Source organism: Cnephaeus nilssonii (assembly GCF_951640355.1).
Source record: "Cnephaeus nilssonii genome assembly, chromosome: 21".
In the NCBI taxonomy this organism is placed as follows: Eukaryota; Metazoa; Chordata; class Mammalia; order Chiroptera; family Vespertilionidae; genus Cnephaeus; species Cnephaeus nilssonii.
The window spans coordinates 16,467,238-16,483,829 of NC_137092.1; the positions used below are offsets into that span (position 1 = coordinate 16,467,238).

Consider the following 16,592-nt stretch of genomic DNA (forward strand, 5'->3'; position numbering starts at 1 on the left):
AGGGAACCTCTCCCCCTTTGGTCTCTATCCCAGAATCTGTAAGCCCTGCCCCTTGGGAAGGCCACCTTAAGGCTAGCTAACTTCCATTCCGGATTCCACAGTAACACTGGACAGACGCCCTCTTCCTTCAGTCCCTGAAACAGGTACAGTGGGGTGAGGGGTGCCAGACGACAGCAGCTGCGCAGAGAGGAGGAATCATGGCTCTTTATTGATGTCCGAAGATGATGTGGCCCCAGCCTTGAAGGCGAAGACTAGGAGGGGGAGAAGTTCCCCCAGGTTCAATACCAATAGACTTTCTTGTGTCTCCGAGTCTCCTGGATCCCCATCGCCTCCATCACCTCTTCTTCCAGTGTCTTTAGACCGGGCACATAGGTTCTTTCTAGAGCATCTTCCACTGATGTGTCTTTAGGGCCATCTATTGAGGAAGGAAGAGAAGTGGGAGGTCTTAACATCTTTTATTCCCACTTTTATCACCCCGACCCCCATCTTCCTGTCCGTCACCCAGCCTCACCAATCCATGTTTCAGGGACGATGCCATCCGCTCTGGGAAATTCAGGTTTGGGAATAATTCTTCCTGATCTTGTGGAGACTCGGACCCGCTCGCCTGCCTCGGTGAATCTCCACTCCACCTCAGTGGGTTTCCTAGTGGATGGAAGAGGTGAGCCTGGCCTGGGAGCCAGGTCTCCCTGCTACTCTGAAACCTAAAATTCAATGGCTGCAAACACTAAGGTCACCATCTTGTCTCACTGCTACCTCTGTATTGGGATTGCCTACAGGGTCATGTTCCACAAGATGACCCTTCTCCATTTCCAGAGCACCCAAACCACCATTCAAACGATGGGAAACCATCTGACCAGAACCCCACGTGCTTGCCTGTCCACGGGATCCACAAGTTTGACCTGGTTGTGGAGCAAGGGTGCTTCGCTAGGGATCATGGTGCCTCGGAAATCCGTGGTCCTGCCAATATAGCGGTAATGCTGTCCAAAAGAGGGGGTTATCAGAAACCAACGGGGATGAAAGCCGCTTGCCTACTGCAGCTCTGCGCGTCCAGTCCACGTTGAAAAACAAGGCTCAGTGGCCTCCCCGTGCCCTCAGCGAGCACCAGGCCCTGAGGCGCTCTCACTGACAGGGACGGATGGGACAGGCTTCTTGAGCATCCGCAACCCCACTCTTCACTTACTGTATTCAGCCCCTCCAGGACCACCCAGTTTCGCTCCCGGATAACTTGAACCACTTTGCCTTGCTTCCCGGCATCCTTGCCTTCCAGAATCTCCACCTGTGGCAACACATGAGGGTCAGGGAGGAAGGTCCTTCCCCAGGAGCCCCACCACCACTCTACCCGCTGTGAGGTTCTCACCCTATCCCCACAGAACAGATGCCAGTCTTCATCAGAAATGGGTTCCACAACCACGGGGCGCCGCCTGGTCCCTGGTGGGTTCCTCCTTTTGTCTGCCATGCTACCTGGGCGGCTCATCCCATAGCGGTAGTTGGGGGGCAAAGTGACCTTGGATGCCAAGGCCAACAGCGCTGAGAGACGCATGGCTGGAGGCTGGGAGAAATCCCCTGGCCGGGGAAAGACCCAGAACCTTCCTAGTCAGCTCTGGAGTAGACAGGTGGAAACAAGGGGACAAAGAAGCAAAGGAAGGAATTTTTTGTAAGTATTTACTCCATTGTTCAGTGGACCTCATCTCGCTGAATCTCCGCAGAGTATTACCTTCATTCTACAGATGAGGAAATAGATCCAGGGAGGTTAATTGACCTGCCCATGGTTGTAAAGCTACTATGCAGGAGAATCAGCATTCAAACCCACATATATCCGACTTCAAAGTCCAAAAAGTTCATTGAGGCCAGGAATCATATTATCTAGCTCACCCCTGAATTCAACAGATCTCAGTAGAGCTTGGCACATAGTAGGTACTCAATAAAAAGTTATTAAGCCCTAGCTGGTTTGGCTCAGTAGATAGAGCATCCGCCTGCAGACTGAAGGGTCCCAGGTTCGATTCTAGCCAAGGGCACTTGCCCAGGTTGCGGGCTCGATCCCCAGTGTGGGGCGTGCAGGAGGCAGCCGATCCATGACTCTCTCTCATCATTGATGTTTCTATCTCTCTCCCTCTCCCTCTTCCTTCCTCTCTGAAATCAATAAAAATATATTTTAAAAAAGTTATTAAGTACACAAACAGCAGGATAGGAAGAGAACAGGTAATGGAACAAAACACTAGCATAAGGCCAAAAAAACAGGCAGTTATTAAAGTACAACAAACAGCCCTGGCCGGCTTGGCTCAGTGGATAGAGCATCAGCCTGCAGACTGAAGGGTCCCAGGTTCGATTCCAGCCAAGGGCACATGCCTGGGTTTCGGGCTTGATCCCCAGTGGGGGGCGTGCAGGAGGCAGCCGATCAATGATTCTCTCTCATCATTGATGTTTCTATCTCTCTCCCCTTCTCCCTTCCTCTCTGAAATCAATAAAGAAATATATTTTAAAAAATAAAATAAAGTACAACAAACAAAAAGGGAACAGAGGTAAAAACTGTTATTAAAATGTTCCTACATTACTTCCAATTCCTATCTTCGGTCAGGAAAAGACTACTCCTAAGACAGCTTCTTTTCTAAAAGAAAAGGACCCAGAGCCAGACTCTAGGATTATTGTGTCCTAATTTCCCAACTAAGTACTGTAAGCTTCCCAACTTTAGATGATGAGCTAAATCGACAAGGTGGTGAGCTGACGGCAAAAATAAGTGCTTCTGTTTATTGAGCATTTGCTACCTGCCAGGTGCCATGCTAAGTGCTTTCCTGTATCATATCATTTAAGAAAGGAGGTAGCATTAATCTTGTTTTAGAGCTAAGAATGAAGCCTAGCCTCCAGGTACAAATAAAGTGCACTGTAATGGCATCCACATCCCTGGATGATCTAGGTTCTAGTTCCTACCTCACCATCGTCTTATTCTGTGACCCAAGGCAACTTAACTTCCGAGCCCCCGTTTCATCATCCATAAAACTTCACAGGGTTGTTGGTGTCATTCAAATTATTTGTAATCCTTATAATGTAAATAGTATTATCCCTTTTGGGTAAATTAAAAATATATGTACATATATTCCGGTACAGGCATAAATATTTATCGGAAGGAATTAGGAAATAACTCAAGTTTTGGGGGAGAGGAACACTTTGGGGGGCTGTTACTGTCCATCTGTTCCTTGTCATAACGTTTGCATTTCTTAATCATATGTAGTTTTACCCACGACTTCTGCAAGAAGTCCTTTAGCCTCAGCCATTCTCAATCTGAAGCTCTGGGAGGAGATCCCCAAAGCGAGCTCCCCCCGCATCCCCCGGATCCTTTCCATTTTCCCCCTCCATACCCTGGCGTGGGTGGAGTCCCTTTCACAGTAAAGCGCCCTGCAAGGCAGTGCCTGGTGGAACGTCTGCCCTTCAGGCCCCAGCTCCAAAGGCTTTCCCGCCAGCCCCATCCCAGGTGCGGGCGATGTCCCAGCAGTCGGCAGCACCCACCCGCCCAAGCTTCCGGTGCAGAGCAAATCCAGACGATACCACTGAGCAACAGCCCGGGAAAAGGGAGGCCTTTACCGCACCCACCTCCCCCACGAGCCCAAGGCTGACAACATCCCCAAGCTGCGCGGGCCTCACCTCCACTACCCGTTGCACCGTGGCCCTTCCGCCAGTTTCTTCTTGCACGTGGGTCCCAAGTCCCGCCCGTCCCCGTCCCTCGGCTTTCTGGGAAATGTAGTCTTACCGTAGAGCGGAAGTTCAAGCAATCTAGCCTCTCTGCATGCTGGGAGTTGTAGTCCGCCGCTACGAAGCAAGCTGAATCAAGGAAGCGTAAGTTCACCGTGAAGCACCACGGACGTTGGAGGCAAAGCGGGATAGGCTGCCGCACCTGGCACGCTCCTGATCATGCTGTGTGGGCTGCTGGGAATTGTAGTTGAGACGATGGCTCCATTTTCTAGGGATTGTGGCTTCCAGTTTAAAGCAGAGGGCCACCCTTTCCAGGCGAGGCTACAGATAATCCTCTTCCCACACGCCCTTCTCTGCTGGAGGCGGCCCAGACAGATTAAAAAACTGCCATAGGTCTTCTATAAAGGGAGGGAAGTAACGTGGGCCCTTCAATGCCAGCCCATGATCTAGTCAAAGTGTCAAATCTGCAAGGAACCGCATATGATCTATGATCTAACCCACCTGGGAGGATTCCCCACTATCAACCTCCTCACCTCTAATCCCCAGTTAAAGGTGCCCGTTTACTTAGCTCTTGGGTGTCAGTCACTTCTACAACCAACCCAAACGCCCCCACTTCCACGGCCATCGTGGGCTTGGACTGATACGGACACTCTTACCCCTCCATCTTGGGCACTTTTTGTTTAACATTTTCAGGTGCTTACGGAGAAACCTGTGCTCAACAGTGACTGGGCAAGAGAAGTCAAACAAAATAGTGTGTTCTGTGACTTTGCCTTCATGCAGAATTTTGGGTATTTTAAACAGCCTGAGAATGGAGGAGAGGCTGATACCCCCTACCTCAATCTGAAAGTTAATTTGGAAATCATTTGTATTCCCCTTCCCCTCTCCCTCTCTTCAATACAGCCCCCAAAAATCAGTCAGAATCCAATGTAGTAATCAACAGGTTTATTTTCCTAGAACTGAAATTGTCTACGGTTCTCAGAGCTAAACTACAGTCAGCAATTTTTCATCAGAGCCCTAGGGAGAGGGAGAGGGACACGAGATGGAGGAGGCAGAGACCACGAGAAAGAGGCTGGAGCGGGCACCCACTTCCCTGTCCTCTCGGTGGGGTACAATCCGACCTGGTGAAACGCCGAGGGGGCCAGGGGGGAGCATGTGGATGGGAAATGACACCAGAAGGGACACCAAAGCCCCGGCTACAAAAGGAACGCCATCAAGCCCTAGCAGAAGGGGAGCCTCCCAGTGCACCTCAGAAACGAGGGCCACAGCGAGGAAGGAAGGAGCAGAGTGGGGGCCACACAAAGGGATAGGGATCTTTAAATTTTTTTAAAATTTTCTTTTATTAAAAACATTTCCTAAAAAATGTGTCTTCTCCTTTCTGTCTGGGTGACATGTGACTGCAGGCTGGCCTTGAGCACTGTGGGGAGAGGGCAAGGGCGGCTAGGGATCTCCCCAGGGCACCACGTCTCTGGCCCATGGTCTAAAAGGAAAAGCTACTCCCCAACACTCCCACCTAAGCTGGGTGACGTCAGCCCTCCAGATCCCAAGTCCATGGACCAAACAACTGGAAGCCCAACATCTTTTGATGAATAACTACAACTCCTAGAACTCCTGGGGTTATTAGCGAAGGGAAAAGTGGGTGTGATCAATCACCAAGGGAGTCCCTCCCCCTCGAGCTGTCCCACTTTCCCTGAATCTAGGCGGCTGAGAGAATAGGTGTCGTAGGAGGGACAGGAGCTCAAGATGCCATCCTCCTGCTCACTCCCCACCCCGATCTGAGGACTGTCCCTCTCAGGCCCAGAAGCCCACCCTTGCTATTTACCCTCCATCCTTTTACTCCCAACTCTGACCCAAACCGACCCAGAGACCCAGAGTGCCTGGGGGAGGGGCAACAGGGTGTAAGGAGATGAAAACAGCGGGTCCAGAAACCCTGGGACACAGCTCCAGGCAGGGAGGGGCATAACAGCCCCATCTCATCCCATGGAGCAGAAGACATAGCCCTGACTCAGATCCCAGCGGTGTGGAGGCGTGGAGGCGACATGGAGGCAGGGGCCGGCCGGCATGCCACATCCAGGTCACTCTCCAGGGACTGGGCTTGGGGAGGGAGAGTGAGTGGAAGAGAGCAGGTTGGGGTGGGGAAGGGGTTCCCAGTTTGCAGGCCATGGCCAGTTTCCCCAGTAGCACCCAGACAGCAGCAGGAACGGGGCAGGGGCTCCTCTTGAAACATTGGTGGCTACAGGCTGTGAAGGAGGGTCAGAGGGAGAAGGGTTAATGATGAGGCCTTGGCCTGCCTCGCCCCAGCCAGTGCCACCTCCTGGCAATGTCCACCCGGGGCCGCCCGAGGGCTGAGAGCTGCAGACCTCCACCTCCTCCTGCTGCAGGTGGCTGAGCCCTCCCCGCCCAGCTGCCAGGTCAGGGCTCACGCACCTCTCATGATCTCTGACGCCTGGGACCTCAGCATCTTCCTTGGCAGCCTCTTCCTCCTCTTCCTCTGGAGGAGGCTCCCGGCCAGAGCTGGGCTCAGAGGGGGTGCTGTTCTTCTCCACCTCCACAGGGAAGGGCCGCTCGCCCTCCAAGTTGGCCACCTCCTTCTCCTCCCCTTCAGGATCTTCTGCCTCTTTGGGACGTTTCGGGGAGTCCTAGGCAGGATGGGTAGAGATGGATGAGGTGGGCTGAGGCTCGAGAGGGAGGATGGCAGCCGCCTGCCTGGGCCTCCCCCTCCCTTCTCCAGAGGCTCCTTCCTTTCATCCCAGTCCCTGCCCGGCCCTCTGCTTCTCAGCAAGGGCCTCCCCAAGACCGGGGGCCAGGCCTCTCAGACTGGAATCCAGCTCCCGGGCCCCAGGGAGGGCATTACCTCCAGCAGGTCCCCTGCTCTCCTCTTCAGCGCCCCCTTCTCATTCTTCTCCTTGGCGGGCTCGTCGATGACCAGCTTCCCTTCCTCATCGCTGCTGCCCTCGGTGTTGCCCTTCTTGTCACCATCGCCCTCTGCGGCCTCCGGCTCCGGCTCGGGCTCCGGCTCCTCCACGCAGCTCTTCTTCTGGGAGGACTGTGGCATGACAGCAGAGGCTGAGTGGCACCAGTGGCCGCCATGCCAGGCCCCCTCCCCAGGCCCCTCCCTCAGCCGCTCACTCCTTCCTTTTCCCACCTCTCCCCCACCCCCACCCAGGTGCCCAGTCTCACAAGTGATTTGAGACCCACCTCTGTCGGATTAGCCCCGGGGTAAACCCACTGGCCGGGCAGGCAGGGCTCTGTGCAGGAGGGGGGAGGGCTGGAGCAGGAGGCAAAACCTCGGGTCAACTTCTCCCAAAGGGAGCTAGGACCCTTTCCCCGCCAACCCCCGCCCCCCACCCTCCCGCCTCGTCCTGCCCGGCTCACGTGCACCTCCTCCAGGAAGCCTTTGTGAAAGAGCTAAGGCCAAGTTCTACACTCACCCTGGGTCCAACAAAGGCCTCCCCACTTACCGCCTCCATCCTGTTCTTGCCCCCCCCTTGTCTCACAGCTACACCACACACCAGCACCCCATGCCCCACCCCACCCCCACCCCGCCCGCCCCTCTGCCCTCTGAGCTACCACTGTGAAAGCCCTGGTTTTCCTGAGACCCGTTCCTGAAGACTAAGCATCTTGTCTGGGCCCGGGGCGTCCAGAGCCTGTGGCCACCCCTCTCTCCAGGGGGTCTGCGGGGCAGCTGGCAGCTCACCTGGTAGCCAGAAGCCTTGACGGTGGGGTTGTTCTCGATCTCCCACAGCCCCTCGCTGAACCCTTTCCTCTTGTTGGGCTTGCCAAACTTCTCCTTGGACTCTTCGTAAGGGAAGAGGTCTTTGGGGCCCAGGAATGCCCTGGTGAGAGATGGGAGACTGTGCTCTGGAGCCCCTCACTGCCTCTGAGCGGTGCAGCCCAACGGGGAAGGGGCGCCACACCACCCATTCCCCAGAGCGGTCTGCCTGTGGCCCTCCCTCTGCCCCTCACTCACGTCTCATGGGTCCCGAAGAAAAAGACTTGGTACTTGTTGGCTGTTGACTTCACCGCAGTCTCAGGCATCTCGTCAATCTGCGAGCAAGGAGAGAGAAGTAAACTTGAGCTGGAGGTCTGAGTTGGAGATTTGGGTTGGGGGGCTGGCCTCAAAGGCACATCTGAGTAAGACTGAGAGGGACCCCGGAGACCACCAGGGACCCAGGAGACCACCAAGGTGGTTTGGGAATCATTCTTAGCCGTGGAACTTTTCAAACAAAGCTAGGCATGACAGCCCATCAGAAACCCTGGAGTCAAGTCACCCCCTCTCCTTCACACACCAAACAGCATCCATCCTGCCCTCAAAGGCCCAGATCCTATCTACACGCTCTGCATCTTTGCTATCACCCTGGTCCAACCACGGTCTCCTCTTGCCTGGAATAAAACCACAGCATCTGTGTCCTTTCTGTCTCCATTCTTGCCCCACTACAACCCACCCTCCCCACTGGGGTGGCCTTTTGAAGTGTTGGATCCCAGTGAACATTTCCTGCCCCTGCTGGAAACCTTTCAATGGCTTTTCATCAACCTGTCACCTCTTCTCCATAACGTCAGGGTCTGAGTCCCACTGCTGCCACCAATATTTGTACGATGCTGGGCAACTTATGGCACCTCTCTGCCTCGGTTTTCTCATCTTTAAAATGGAGATAGTCATAGTACTTAAGCCACAGGGTTGTGAGAACTAAAGGACCATAACCGGTCAGACGGATCCTTCAGCCTCCTGTACTCACTAACGCCTGACCAGCCCTATCATCACTTCCTCCAGGAAGTTCCCATCTCTCCCAACCTGGTCAGCTTCCCAGATAAAACTCTCTTAGCACCTCTCCTTCACAATTCCAATTTTAGTTACTCGTGTTACCATCTAATTAATGTCTATGAGGACTACGCATGCGGGATCAGGGAGGTCTGTTTTTGTCCCCTGCAGTGCCTAGCACACAGGAGGTGCACAGTAAAGGCAGCTGAAGGAGTCTCTGAAATAGACAAAGCACACAGCTCTGGTTATAGTGGAGGGGTGAGGCCAAGGAGCTGCCTATTTCTCTCCCCCCCCCCCTCAGTAGTAGCCACAACAGGCTTCTAGGGAACACTTTGAAAAGTTATTTGCCCAAATAACAGGGCAAGTGAGTGAGGGCCAGGGCTTGGAAATAGACCTGACTTGGTGCCCTGCCCCGCCTGTCCTGGGTGCTGGAGCACTGTGTGGCGAACGTGCAGAGGGCTGAGGTCTGGGAAATGCAGAGAGGCAGTGGCCCAGCCAGCCTCTCAGATCAGGCCAGGGAAGCCCAGGCCAAGCTGAACTGAGGAGAAACTACAACTCCCAGCAGCACTTGCAGCAGCTCCAGCTACCGGGCTTCCCTCGGACAGAGGCCAGGTGGCCATGTTGACTGGGGCCCCAGGCGCAGATAGGAAAGAGACAGACAGACAGGCCAAGGCTGTGATTAACGCATCAAGACTGGAACAGAGCACCTGAGGGCCCGGGAGACCCGGAAGCTGGGAGGTGGGGAATGTGCTAAAATAGACCCAGGAGAGAGGGTGGAGCCCTGGGCACGAATCTGAGGGGCATCTTGCTCCAGACATGGAGTCCTCAAGCTCCTGGGCACCTCCTCCCCTTGCCCTGTGGCCTCTGGGGACAGAGGTCCAGTCCCTCCCCCCAGGAAGGTCGGCACCGACTGGGCCCTCCCCATGGCCAGGAGACGCTGAGGTGTGAGTGCAGGAGGTGCAAAGGCACACTGTCTCCCCCCGCCCCCCTCCCAAAAAACACACGATCTCCATCGCCATGACAACCCAACCCCGCCCCCCGGGGCCACTCAGCAACCAGGAATGTGACCACCCCTCCCCCCAGGCCCTCTCTCCGGATTGGGGAGGAGGGGACGGACACACACCCCACCCACAAGCCCGGAGTCTGGCTCCAGGGGCCCAGGGAGTGCTCTAAGCTCCAGCCGGGGCTGGAGGGCCCGGGCCTCTCAGGAAGTTAGGACCTGAGGGGTTGGGGGTGGAGGCAGAGGATCCCGTCCTCAGCCAGGACACCTGGGTCCAGTTACCAGCTTAGCTCCCCACCCTCTTCTCGGAGGGAGAAGCAAAAAAAGCAAACAAACAAAAAAACACACCACAAAATGAGAGCCTCCAGGGCTTAGAGATCCCAGGAGACCGGTACAATAATAGCAACAATAGCCCCCTCCCTAAGCTGCTTCCCACTGGGAGCGGGGCAGGGGTGGGATCTAAGGGTCCCAGCCGAGAGCTCGGCAGCGAACTCTGAGCTCCCCGTTTTCAGGGCCACCCCGGAGCCAGGGCATGGGCATGCTCCTAGGAAATGCGTGATGAGAGGAGAGAAACTGAGGCTAGGAGAGGGGGTGGGGCGAGTTCTCTCGAGCACAGCCACAGCAAAGCAGCTCCCCTGACCACCGGGCTCTTTCCCGGGGAAAGCAAACTTGGAGATAAGTCGCTGACCGCTGACCGGTGTGACAGGACCCAGGAGGCCACAGCTGCCCAACCTCAGGGGTGGGAGAGGCATAAAAGAATGGCTAGGAATTAAAAATAGACAATGAGACACACCAGACAGACCCGCCCTGCGGGCCTCTAGCCCAATAAAAGGTGGGTCTAGAGGAGAAGAGACCAGGGCCTGGGCAGAGGGGCATCTACCCCCAAAGGCTCACCCCACCCCCCTGCCTCACCTTGTGTGCAGACACCTGTGGGGAAGGGGCCAGGAGCTACATTCTTTCCACTAAATGGAATTTCTACCTCCCCCAACCGCCCAGAGAAATCCCTTCCATAGTGGGCCCTCCCCTGTAAGCATCTGGAAGATGATCTGAGGTCTCTGAGAATGCCTGTACCCCCAATACAGACCTATGTCTCCCAGGCGGTGCCTTTATATCTTTATATCCAGGCTGTGACTCAACAAGTGAGTCAAGGGTAAGTGGGTCAGGGTGGGTGGGGCCAGATGGGTGCTGGAGACCCACTGCACCCCCCCCTCACTGGCCCAACAGGGGAGCGGGGTCTGCTACTTCTCTGACCCCCCAGACTCCCGGCCAGCTACTCTCTCTCAGGCCAGGCCCTCGCACAGGAAACCCTGTCCTCCCAGAGCCCATGGGCTCCCTGAATCATGAAGAGGGATCAGAAGTTCCCAGGTGAGAAGTGAGGGAGAGGCCTGAATACCTCACCCCCAGCCTCAGACCAAACCCCGGCCCAGGGTGGCCTGAGCAGTCAGAGGAAAGCAGCAGGGAAGGCCAAGCCCACGGTGCCTGCCGGCCCGGGCTCTCACCACCACACCCAGGGCCCAGGCCCCACCTGACCCAGGAACCGGAAAATCTGGGGCAGGAGACAGTTGGGGCCGGGAGAGTGTGGCAAACCCAAGAGGCAGAAAAGAGAAGGTAGTGTGCCTGGGTGGGGGGGAGGGGCAGAGGGAGGAAAGAGGAGTGAGGCCCTCCCGCTGCTCAGGTTCGGTTGGGTTGTCTGGGACGGTGAAACAGGGAGAAAGGAGGAAGGAACCTGGGGGGGGGGTGTGGGGGGGGGCAAACCCCTGAGTCCTGGAGCTTAACTGTTAAGTGCTTGGAGATCCCCAAGAAGTCAGGCAGGAGGAGGGAAAGGAGAAGGTCAAGATGGAGTCACACCATCCTTCCAGGTAGGGCTACCACGTGGCCCCTCTGGCTGGACTCGCCCAGCACCGGGCTGCTCTGGTCTCGCCCAGAATCAGCCACGCTGCCCAGAAGGAAAGTCCACACAGCGGCCTTCACACAGCAGAGGGTGGTCCCCGGCTCTTCCTCTCAGGAGGGGCCGGGCCACTCTAGGGACTAAGACCACATCCAGGGGATGGTGAGGAGACCCGTGTGTGTGTGTGTGTGTGTGTGTGTGTGTGTGTGTGTGTGTTTAAGGGGGATGCATGTCAGAACTAACTTGGGTGTAGTGCCCCTCCCCCCCATGTGAGGGTGGTCACATTCCTGGTTGCTGTGATAGGCAAGAGCCAGAGCACAGGCAGAGGGCGGAGTCCCAGCTCTGGGACCCTGGTCTGGTCTTCCTCCCCCAGCCCGAACTTTATCTGAGAGGCCCAGGCATCAACAAAGGAAGAGGCTCTGCCTCCGGGGCCCACCCTCTGCCCTGGAGGCCAGTGGGAAGAGAAGAAATGGCATCCCCAGCCCTAGGCACTGCCCTCACTACAATGGCCACCAAAAACCTGCAGGTTCCTCACAGCCTCAACTAGGCCCATCTGTGTCTCTCCTGATCCCTTCCCTCCTCCCGGATGCTGAGGGGTCCTCTAACCCACATTCCAGCTGTAACCCCTCCCCAGGCCTTAGCCCGGTCTCTGGACTTTGTCCCCCCCCAGCAGGCAGAGCAATCAAGACCTGGATTCAGTTCTTGCCCGGCCCACCGGGGCCTTGGCATCCAGGCCAAGAAGCCAGTTGGATCAAAGGTGCAGGGTAAAGTACATGAGTGTTCACATGCCACACACATACATGCACACACAAGGCCCCTGTGGTGCTGCCTCACACTGCCTCCCCTAGTCCTCCAGGAGGCCCTAGAGCCGGGGAGAGACCTTCCCTTTGTACTTCACTCCCATTCCAGAGGCCAGGCATCTAGAAGTTTCAGGAAGCAAGGAGCTCACGGCACATGGGATTAGGCAGACTCCTCAAAAGAGAGTACAGAATGAGGAAGGGGCTTCTGGGTTTCCTCAGAGTGACCCCAAAGTTGGCCTGACACTCTGAACAGGACACCAGGGAGCCTGGGGTCACTCCCTAAGCTCCGAGCAGGATCTGGGCCAGATGAAGACACACAGACTCCCGCCACGAAGAGCAACCACAGCCTTAAGGGGATTCTGCACGTGGCCCCCTGGCCCAGAAGATGCCCTCCCCCGCCTGCACCCCTCTCTGCCTTTGGACTTCACTCTACACCAGTCCTACGCTCTAGGCACCCACCGAATGCCAAGGCCGCCCCCCCCCCATACCAACTTTGAAATAAGTTGCCAGAGGCACTGCCCCCTGTGGCATCCCCAAACTCCCCCAGCTCCCTCTGGCCACCTCCCTCCCTCCTACTTCACCTGCCTCAGTCCTCAGGGGAAACATGACTACAAACCCAGGACTTTTGGGCCCCACCCTCCCACCTGGCCAGGTGCTGGACAGGGGGGGGGAGGGGCCCTCATATTGGCGGGCTGATCCACCACATGGCAGATTGGGCCTTTGGGGCACGGGAGGCTCACGTGGGGGTGAGGGTAGGAGGTGGGGGGAGGTGTAGAAGCAACTGGGGCTCTCCACCCTCGTCGCCTCGCCTCCAGCCTCCACGAAGAGGCAGGATGGAGCGGACTTCCCTGCCCCGCCGGGGCCGGGCACCCTCAGGCCCCAATTTGAGTTGGCAGCATATGGAGGCATGTTTTCGTGGGGTGGGGAGTGAGAAGGGTTCTGGCGGATCATTTCCGAACCAGGGAGATCCCCTCCTGCACCGTCCCCAACCATTCCTCGACCCTCCCAACTTCAGACCTCTTAAGGACGCCCTGAACCAAAGTTTTCTGGAAGCGAACTCCGCCTCCATCTATTCCGCTGATGTCCTTCTTTAATCATTTAATCCAGAAAGGAGTTTGAGCTTGGGGCAACCATCAATGAAGAAACGGGGTGTCTAAGGGGGGTCCCAAAGGGGCGCCTGGGGGGGTGGGGGGGTGGGAGGAGTTACAAGACCGGCCCAAACCGAGGCAGCGGGTCCGAAACCGCCGGGAGTACGGGGCCTGGAGCGGAGCTGGGCACGCACAGCCAAGTCGGAAAGTGACCCGCGCCCTCGGGTCCCCACGCCGCGCACACGCCTCTGCGCTCGGACGCCGTCTTGCCAGGTGTTCGCCGCCCCCACCCGGTCGCCTCCCCATTATATAACCCGCGAGTGGGCTTGGAGGCGCTGGGGGAAAAGTCAGAGGCTCGGACCCCCGCCCCCACCCGCCTCGCGGACCGCTCGCACCCTCCCCGGTGTTATGCAACCCGAGCCCGAAGCGGGGATCGGACGGCTGGCCGCGCTGCTCACCCGGGCTGGCCAGTGTGGGTAGCCTTTCATCTTGGCGAACACCAGGTCCCCGCATTTGTACTCCTTCTGCCGGTTGGATCGCGACATGGCTGGGCTCCGGGTGCCCCGGGCTCCGCGCCGGGCCGGGAAGCGCGAGCCCAAGTTGGCGCGCGTGGCGGTGGCGGTGCCGCTCCGCTCCGGCCCTCGCGCGGCCCCCGCCTCGATGGCGGCCCCCGGCCCGAACTCCGGCGCGGCCACGGCGTCTCCCCGCGCGCGCCGCACGGACGGGGCGGGCGCCGATCCGGGGCGACGCTCCGGCGCGGTGGGTGCGCGCTCGTGCAGTTGTTTGTGTTTGAAATTAAATTGCTCCCTCCTCTGCGCGAGGCCTCTTCCTCCACCCCCCGCCCGGTCCCCGCTCCCGCTCCCTCCTCCCCCACCCCTCCTCCTCCCCCGCCGCACCCCCTCCCGCCGAGGTTCGATGCGCGCAGCTTCCGGACGCTCGGGCCTGCCACCGCCCGACGCCCAACCTGAGGCCGCCCTGGCGGCGCGCGGCGACACAGGCGTGGGGAGCCGATCGCCGATCGCGCTGAGCAGGCTTTGTGTGCCCCCGGTCGGTGGGTGCCCGCCCGGCGGGAGGAGCTGGCGCCCGGCTGGACGGAGCGGCTAGGCGCCCCTCCCCCGGCCCCGCGGGGCGCTCACGCCGTGGCCTCGACTCAGTCAAGTGGCGACTTCTCGCAGCGTCTCCCTGCCCCTGCCCCCTGCCCCCTGCCCCCTGCCCCATCCCCTCCAGGAGCGTGTGCTCGGCGCCCGCCCGGCTTCGCAGCCAGCTGGGCGCCGGGGCCAGGGGTGCGCACCGCGCCGCCGCGCGCGCAGAGGGTCTGCTCTGGACCTCCACGTGCGTGCAGTCGGGGGCCCCGGGAACGTCGGAGATTGGCTCCTCACTGCGGTCTTGATCGAAGAGTTTGGTAGCCAGGAGGTGGCCGAGGGGTTGTGGCAGGCAGTGGCCGCGTTCCGGGTGCATTAGATAGATGTCAGTTCTCTGTGCTAGTCCCTGGCAGGAGAGAGCTGGGCTCTACGCTAGCTAAGCCCTCGAAGATGAGTTCTATTCCAGCGGGAAGAGGCTGTAGAAGCCAGTAAGTCCCAAATCCTCAGTAAGCTGTGAAGCCCGGGAGCCGGGCACGACCTCTCTTGGGGGTGGGAGTGGGAGAGAATCTGGGAAGGCTTCACAGAGGCGGCTACCAGAGCTGGGCCTTAAAGGACGAGTGTGATTTTGCTGGATTCCAGAGACTACGTTTGAGCCAAAGGTATATCTTCCCTAGTAATAGAACAAAACTTGAACTCAGGCCTCTTCCCGCTGAGCCAAACAAGACTTTATTCTGATTTGCTGTCACTGTATGGGTCTTGGATTTGCCCAAATTCCAGATACCTGTGGTCTCTTAGAAATAAGATATTTGTGCCCTCGCCAGTTTGGCTCAGTGGGTAGAGTTGTAGGCCCACCGACTGAACCATCATGAATTTGATTCCACTCAGGGGCACTACCTCCTTTGCTGGATCCCTGCAGGTGGGTGGTGTGCAGGAGGGCAGCCAATCAATGTGTCTCTCTCATAGTGATGTTTTTCTCTCTCTAATTCCACTCTCTCTAAAAATCAATGGAAGAATGTCCTAGAGTGAGGATTAATAACAAAAGAAATAAGGCATTTGAATCATCTGCTATAGCGTGTCCAGATCCTTAAAATTTTGCAACAAAATACTCTAGGTTGGAAAAAGGTAAAATATGCATGTTTTTCTTTCCTCACGTTTTCTGATCCTACTTTAAAGCATATGTAGTCTCCTTGCAGGGAAGGACAGGAGGTAGCCAAAGGCCCAGGTCCACATCCTCCTCTGCTTGCTGTTCACCCATCATGAGAACTTGGACGACCCCCTGAACTTAACCCTGGAGTTTCCGTGTCCTCAACCGTAAGATGGGGTAACATTGCTGCCCTGCCAGCGTCAGCGGCATGGAATAGGTGCTTATCATCGGCAGCGAAGGCCTGCAGTTCCTACGGTCCTTCCTGCCAGTTGGTTGTCCTGCCCACGGCAATGCGCGGCACAAGTCTTGCCTATATAACAGTGTGCCCTGGGCATCGTTCATTCCCCCTTGTGCTGGGAGTCCCTCCGGGCCCCAGGCTGCTGGCACAGTGGGGGGCACTCTGCAAGGTCCTGTTGCAAGACCAGAGCCCGCCTTCAGCCCTGGACTTGTAGATTTGTTCAATGGCAAATCCAAACTTGTTGCTACCGAGCAGCTCGATTCCAGTAGGCGTTTATTCTGCGATGCATTCTCCTTAGAAATGCAGTCAGTCAGTGTGTGTTTGCCTTTGTTGTTCGTACTGTTGTTAAGAGAGACTCTTGTCACACATTTGTAAAGATGTTTCAGTAAGCCCAGTGTCACAATAGGTTTTCTTTCAGTGCCCGGGCCAGTATTATAAATAGGCACAGTTTCAATGCAACACACATTTTAAAACTATTCTCCAGTTTAGCACACACCAGTTTAGGTAAGAGTCCTATCCATTTCTCCACTTCGTTGTGTCATCAAATCCCGTTTGGAGGTGGCAATGAGGATCCTGCGTTCTTTTTGCACCAAATCTCTCGGGCCTGTCTCAGTCCACCATGCAGATGCTGGTTGCAATAAACCAACCAGGGTTCCCTTTGTTGCCGTAATCTCCCCGGCCTTGGGTGCAATTTAATATCCAAGTTCTCTTTACAATAACATCGACCAACTCCCAGCTGCCCTAACAACCCAGCCAGGAGCAGAAGAGGGTCAGTTACAGGGGCAGGTGGGCAGAAGCCTGCGTCCCTTGGGATTTAGGTCCGACTTAGTGCTTGTGTAGTCTTTAATGTGCAACCGAATCACCTGGGAATCCTCTTAAAAAGCAGTTCTAATTCAGGAAGTTTGGGGTGTC

At 56.8% G+C, this 16,592-nt stretch overlaps 2 protein-coding genes across 6 annotated transcripts; both read right to left on the reverse strand.

The window, feature by feature from the left end:
* Positions 1–188: 188 nt before the first annotated feature.
* On the reverse strand, positions 189–3,705 carry MRPL24 (mitochondrial ribosomal protein L24). 4 transcript variants are annotated; one of them, XM_079761112.1, is made up of 6 exons: positions 3,637–3,705; positions 1,358–1,600; positions 1,181–1,276; positions 874–977; positions 512–642; positions 189–415 (listed from the first exon to the last, which is right to left on the reverse strand). In XM_079761112.1, exons 2-6 carry the CDS (start codon positions 1,538–1,540, stop codon positions 279–281), a joined length of 651 nt encoding a protein of 216 aa, XP_079617238.1. In that variant the 5' UTR covers positions 1,541–1,600; positions 3,637–3,705; the 3' UTR covers positions 189–278. The 4 variants fall into 4 exon arrangements, with proteins under 4 accessions (XP_079617238.1, XP_079617241.1, XP_079617240.1 ...); XM_079761115.1 differs by having other exon boundaries at positions 3,586–3,648; XM_079761114.1 differs by lacking the exon at positions 3,637–3,705 and adding an exon at positions 3,502–3,628.
* Positions 3,706–4,611: 906 nt separating this feature from the next.
* Positions 4,612–14,069, reverse strand: HDGF (heparin binding growth factor). 2 transcript variants are annotated; one of them, XM_079761117.1, is made up of 7 exons: positions 13,675–13,747; positions 7,652–7,728; positions 7,379–7,517; positions 6,880–6,949; positions 6,536–6,727; positions 6,109–6,320; positions 4,612–5,921 (listed from the first exon to the last, which is right to left on the reverse strand). In XM_079761117.1, the coding sequence occupies exons 2-7, from the start codon at positions 7,656–7,658 to the stop codon at positions 5,915–5,917; spliced, it is 627 nt and encodes a 208-aa protein (XP_079617243.1). In that variant the 5' UTR covers positions 7,659–7,728; positions 13,675–13,747; the 3' UTR covers positions 4,612–5,914. The 2 variants fall into 2 exon arrangements, with proteins under 2 accessions (XP_079617243.1, XP_079617242.1); XM_079761116.1 differs by lacking the exon at positions 6,880–6,949 and having other exon boundaries at positions 13,675–14,069.
* Between the last annotated feature and the right edge of the window lie 2,523 nt (positions 14,070–16,592).

Coding starts and splice junctions, on each gene's coding strand:
- HDGF (XM_079761116.1), bottom strand. CDS start 13,761: ATGTCGCGATCCAACCGGCAGAAGGAGTACAAATGCGGGGACCTGGTG. Junction 7,518..7,651: donor TTCTTCGGGACCCATGAGAC/GTGAGTGAGGGG, acceptor ATCTCTCACCAG/GGCATTCCTGGGCCCCAAAG. Junction 6,728..7,378: donor TCAAGGCTTCTGGCTACCAG/GTGAGCTGCCAG, acceptor GTCATGCCACAG/TCCTCCCAGAAGAAGAGCTG.
- MRPL24 (XM_079761112.1), bottom strand. CDS start 1,540: ATGCGTCTCTCAGCGCTGTTGGCCTTGGCATCCAAGGTCACTTTGCCC. Junction 1,277..1,357: donor ATCTGTTCTGTGGGGATAGG/GTGAGAACCTCA, acceptor GTGTTGCCACAG/GTGGAGATTCTGGAAGGCAA. Junction 643..873: donor CTTGTGGATCCCGTGGACAG/GCAAGCACGTGG, acceptor TCCATCCACTAG/GAAACCCACTGAGGTGGAGT.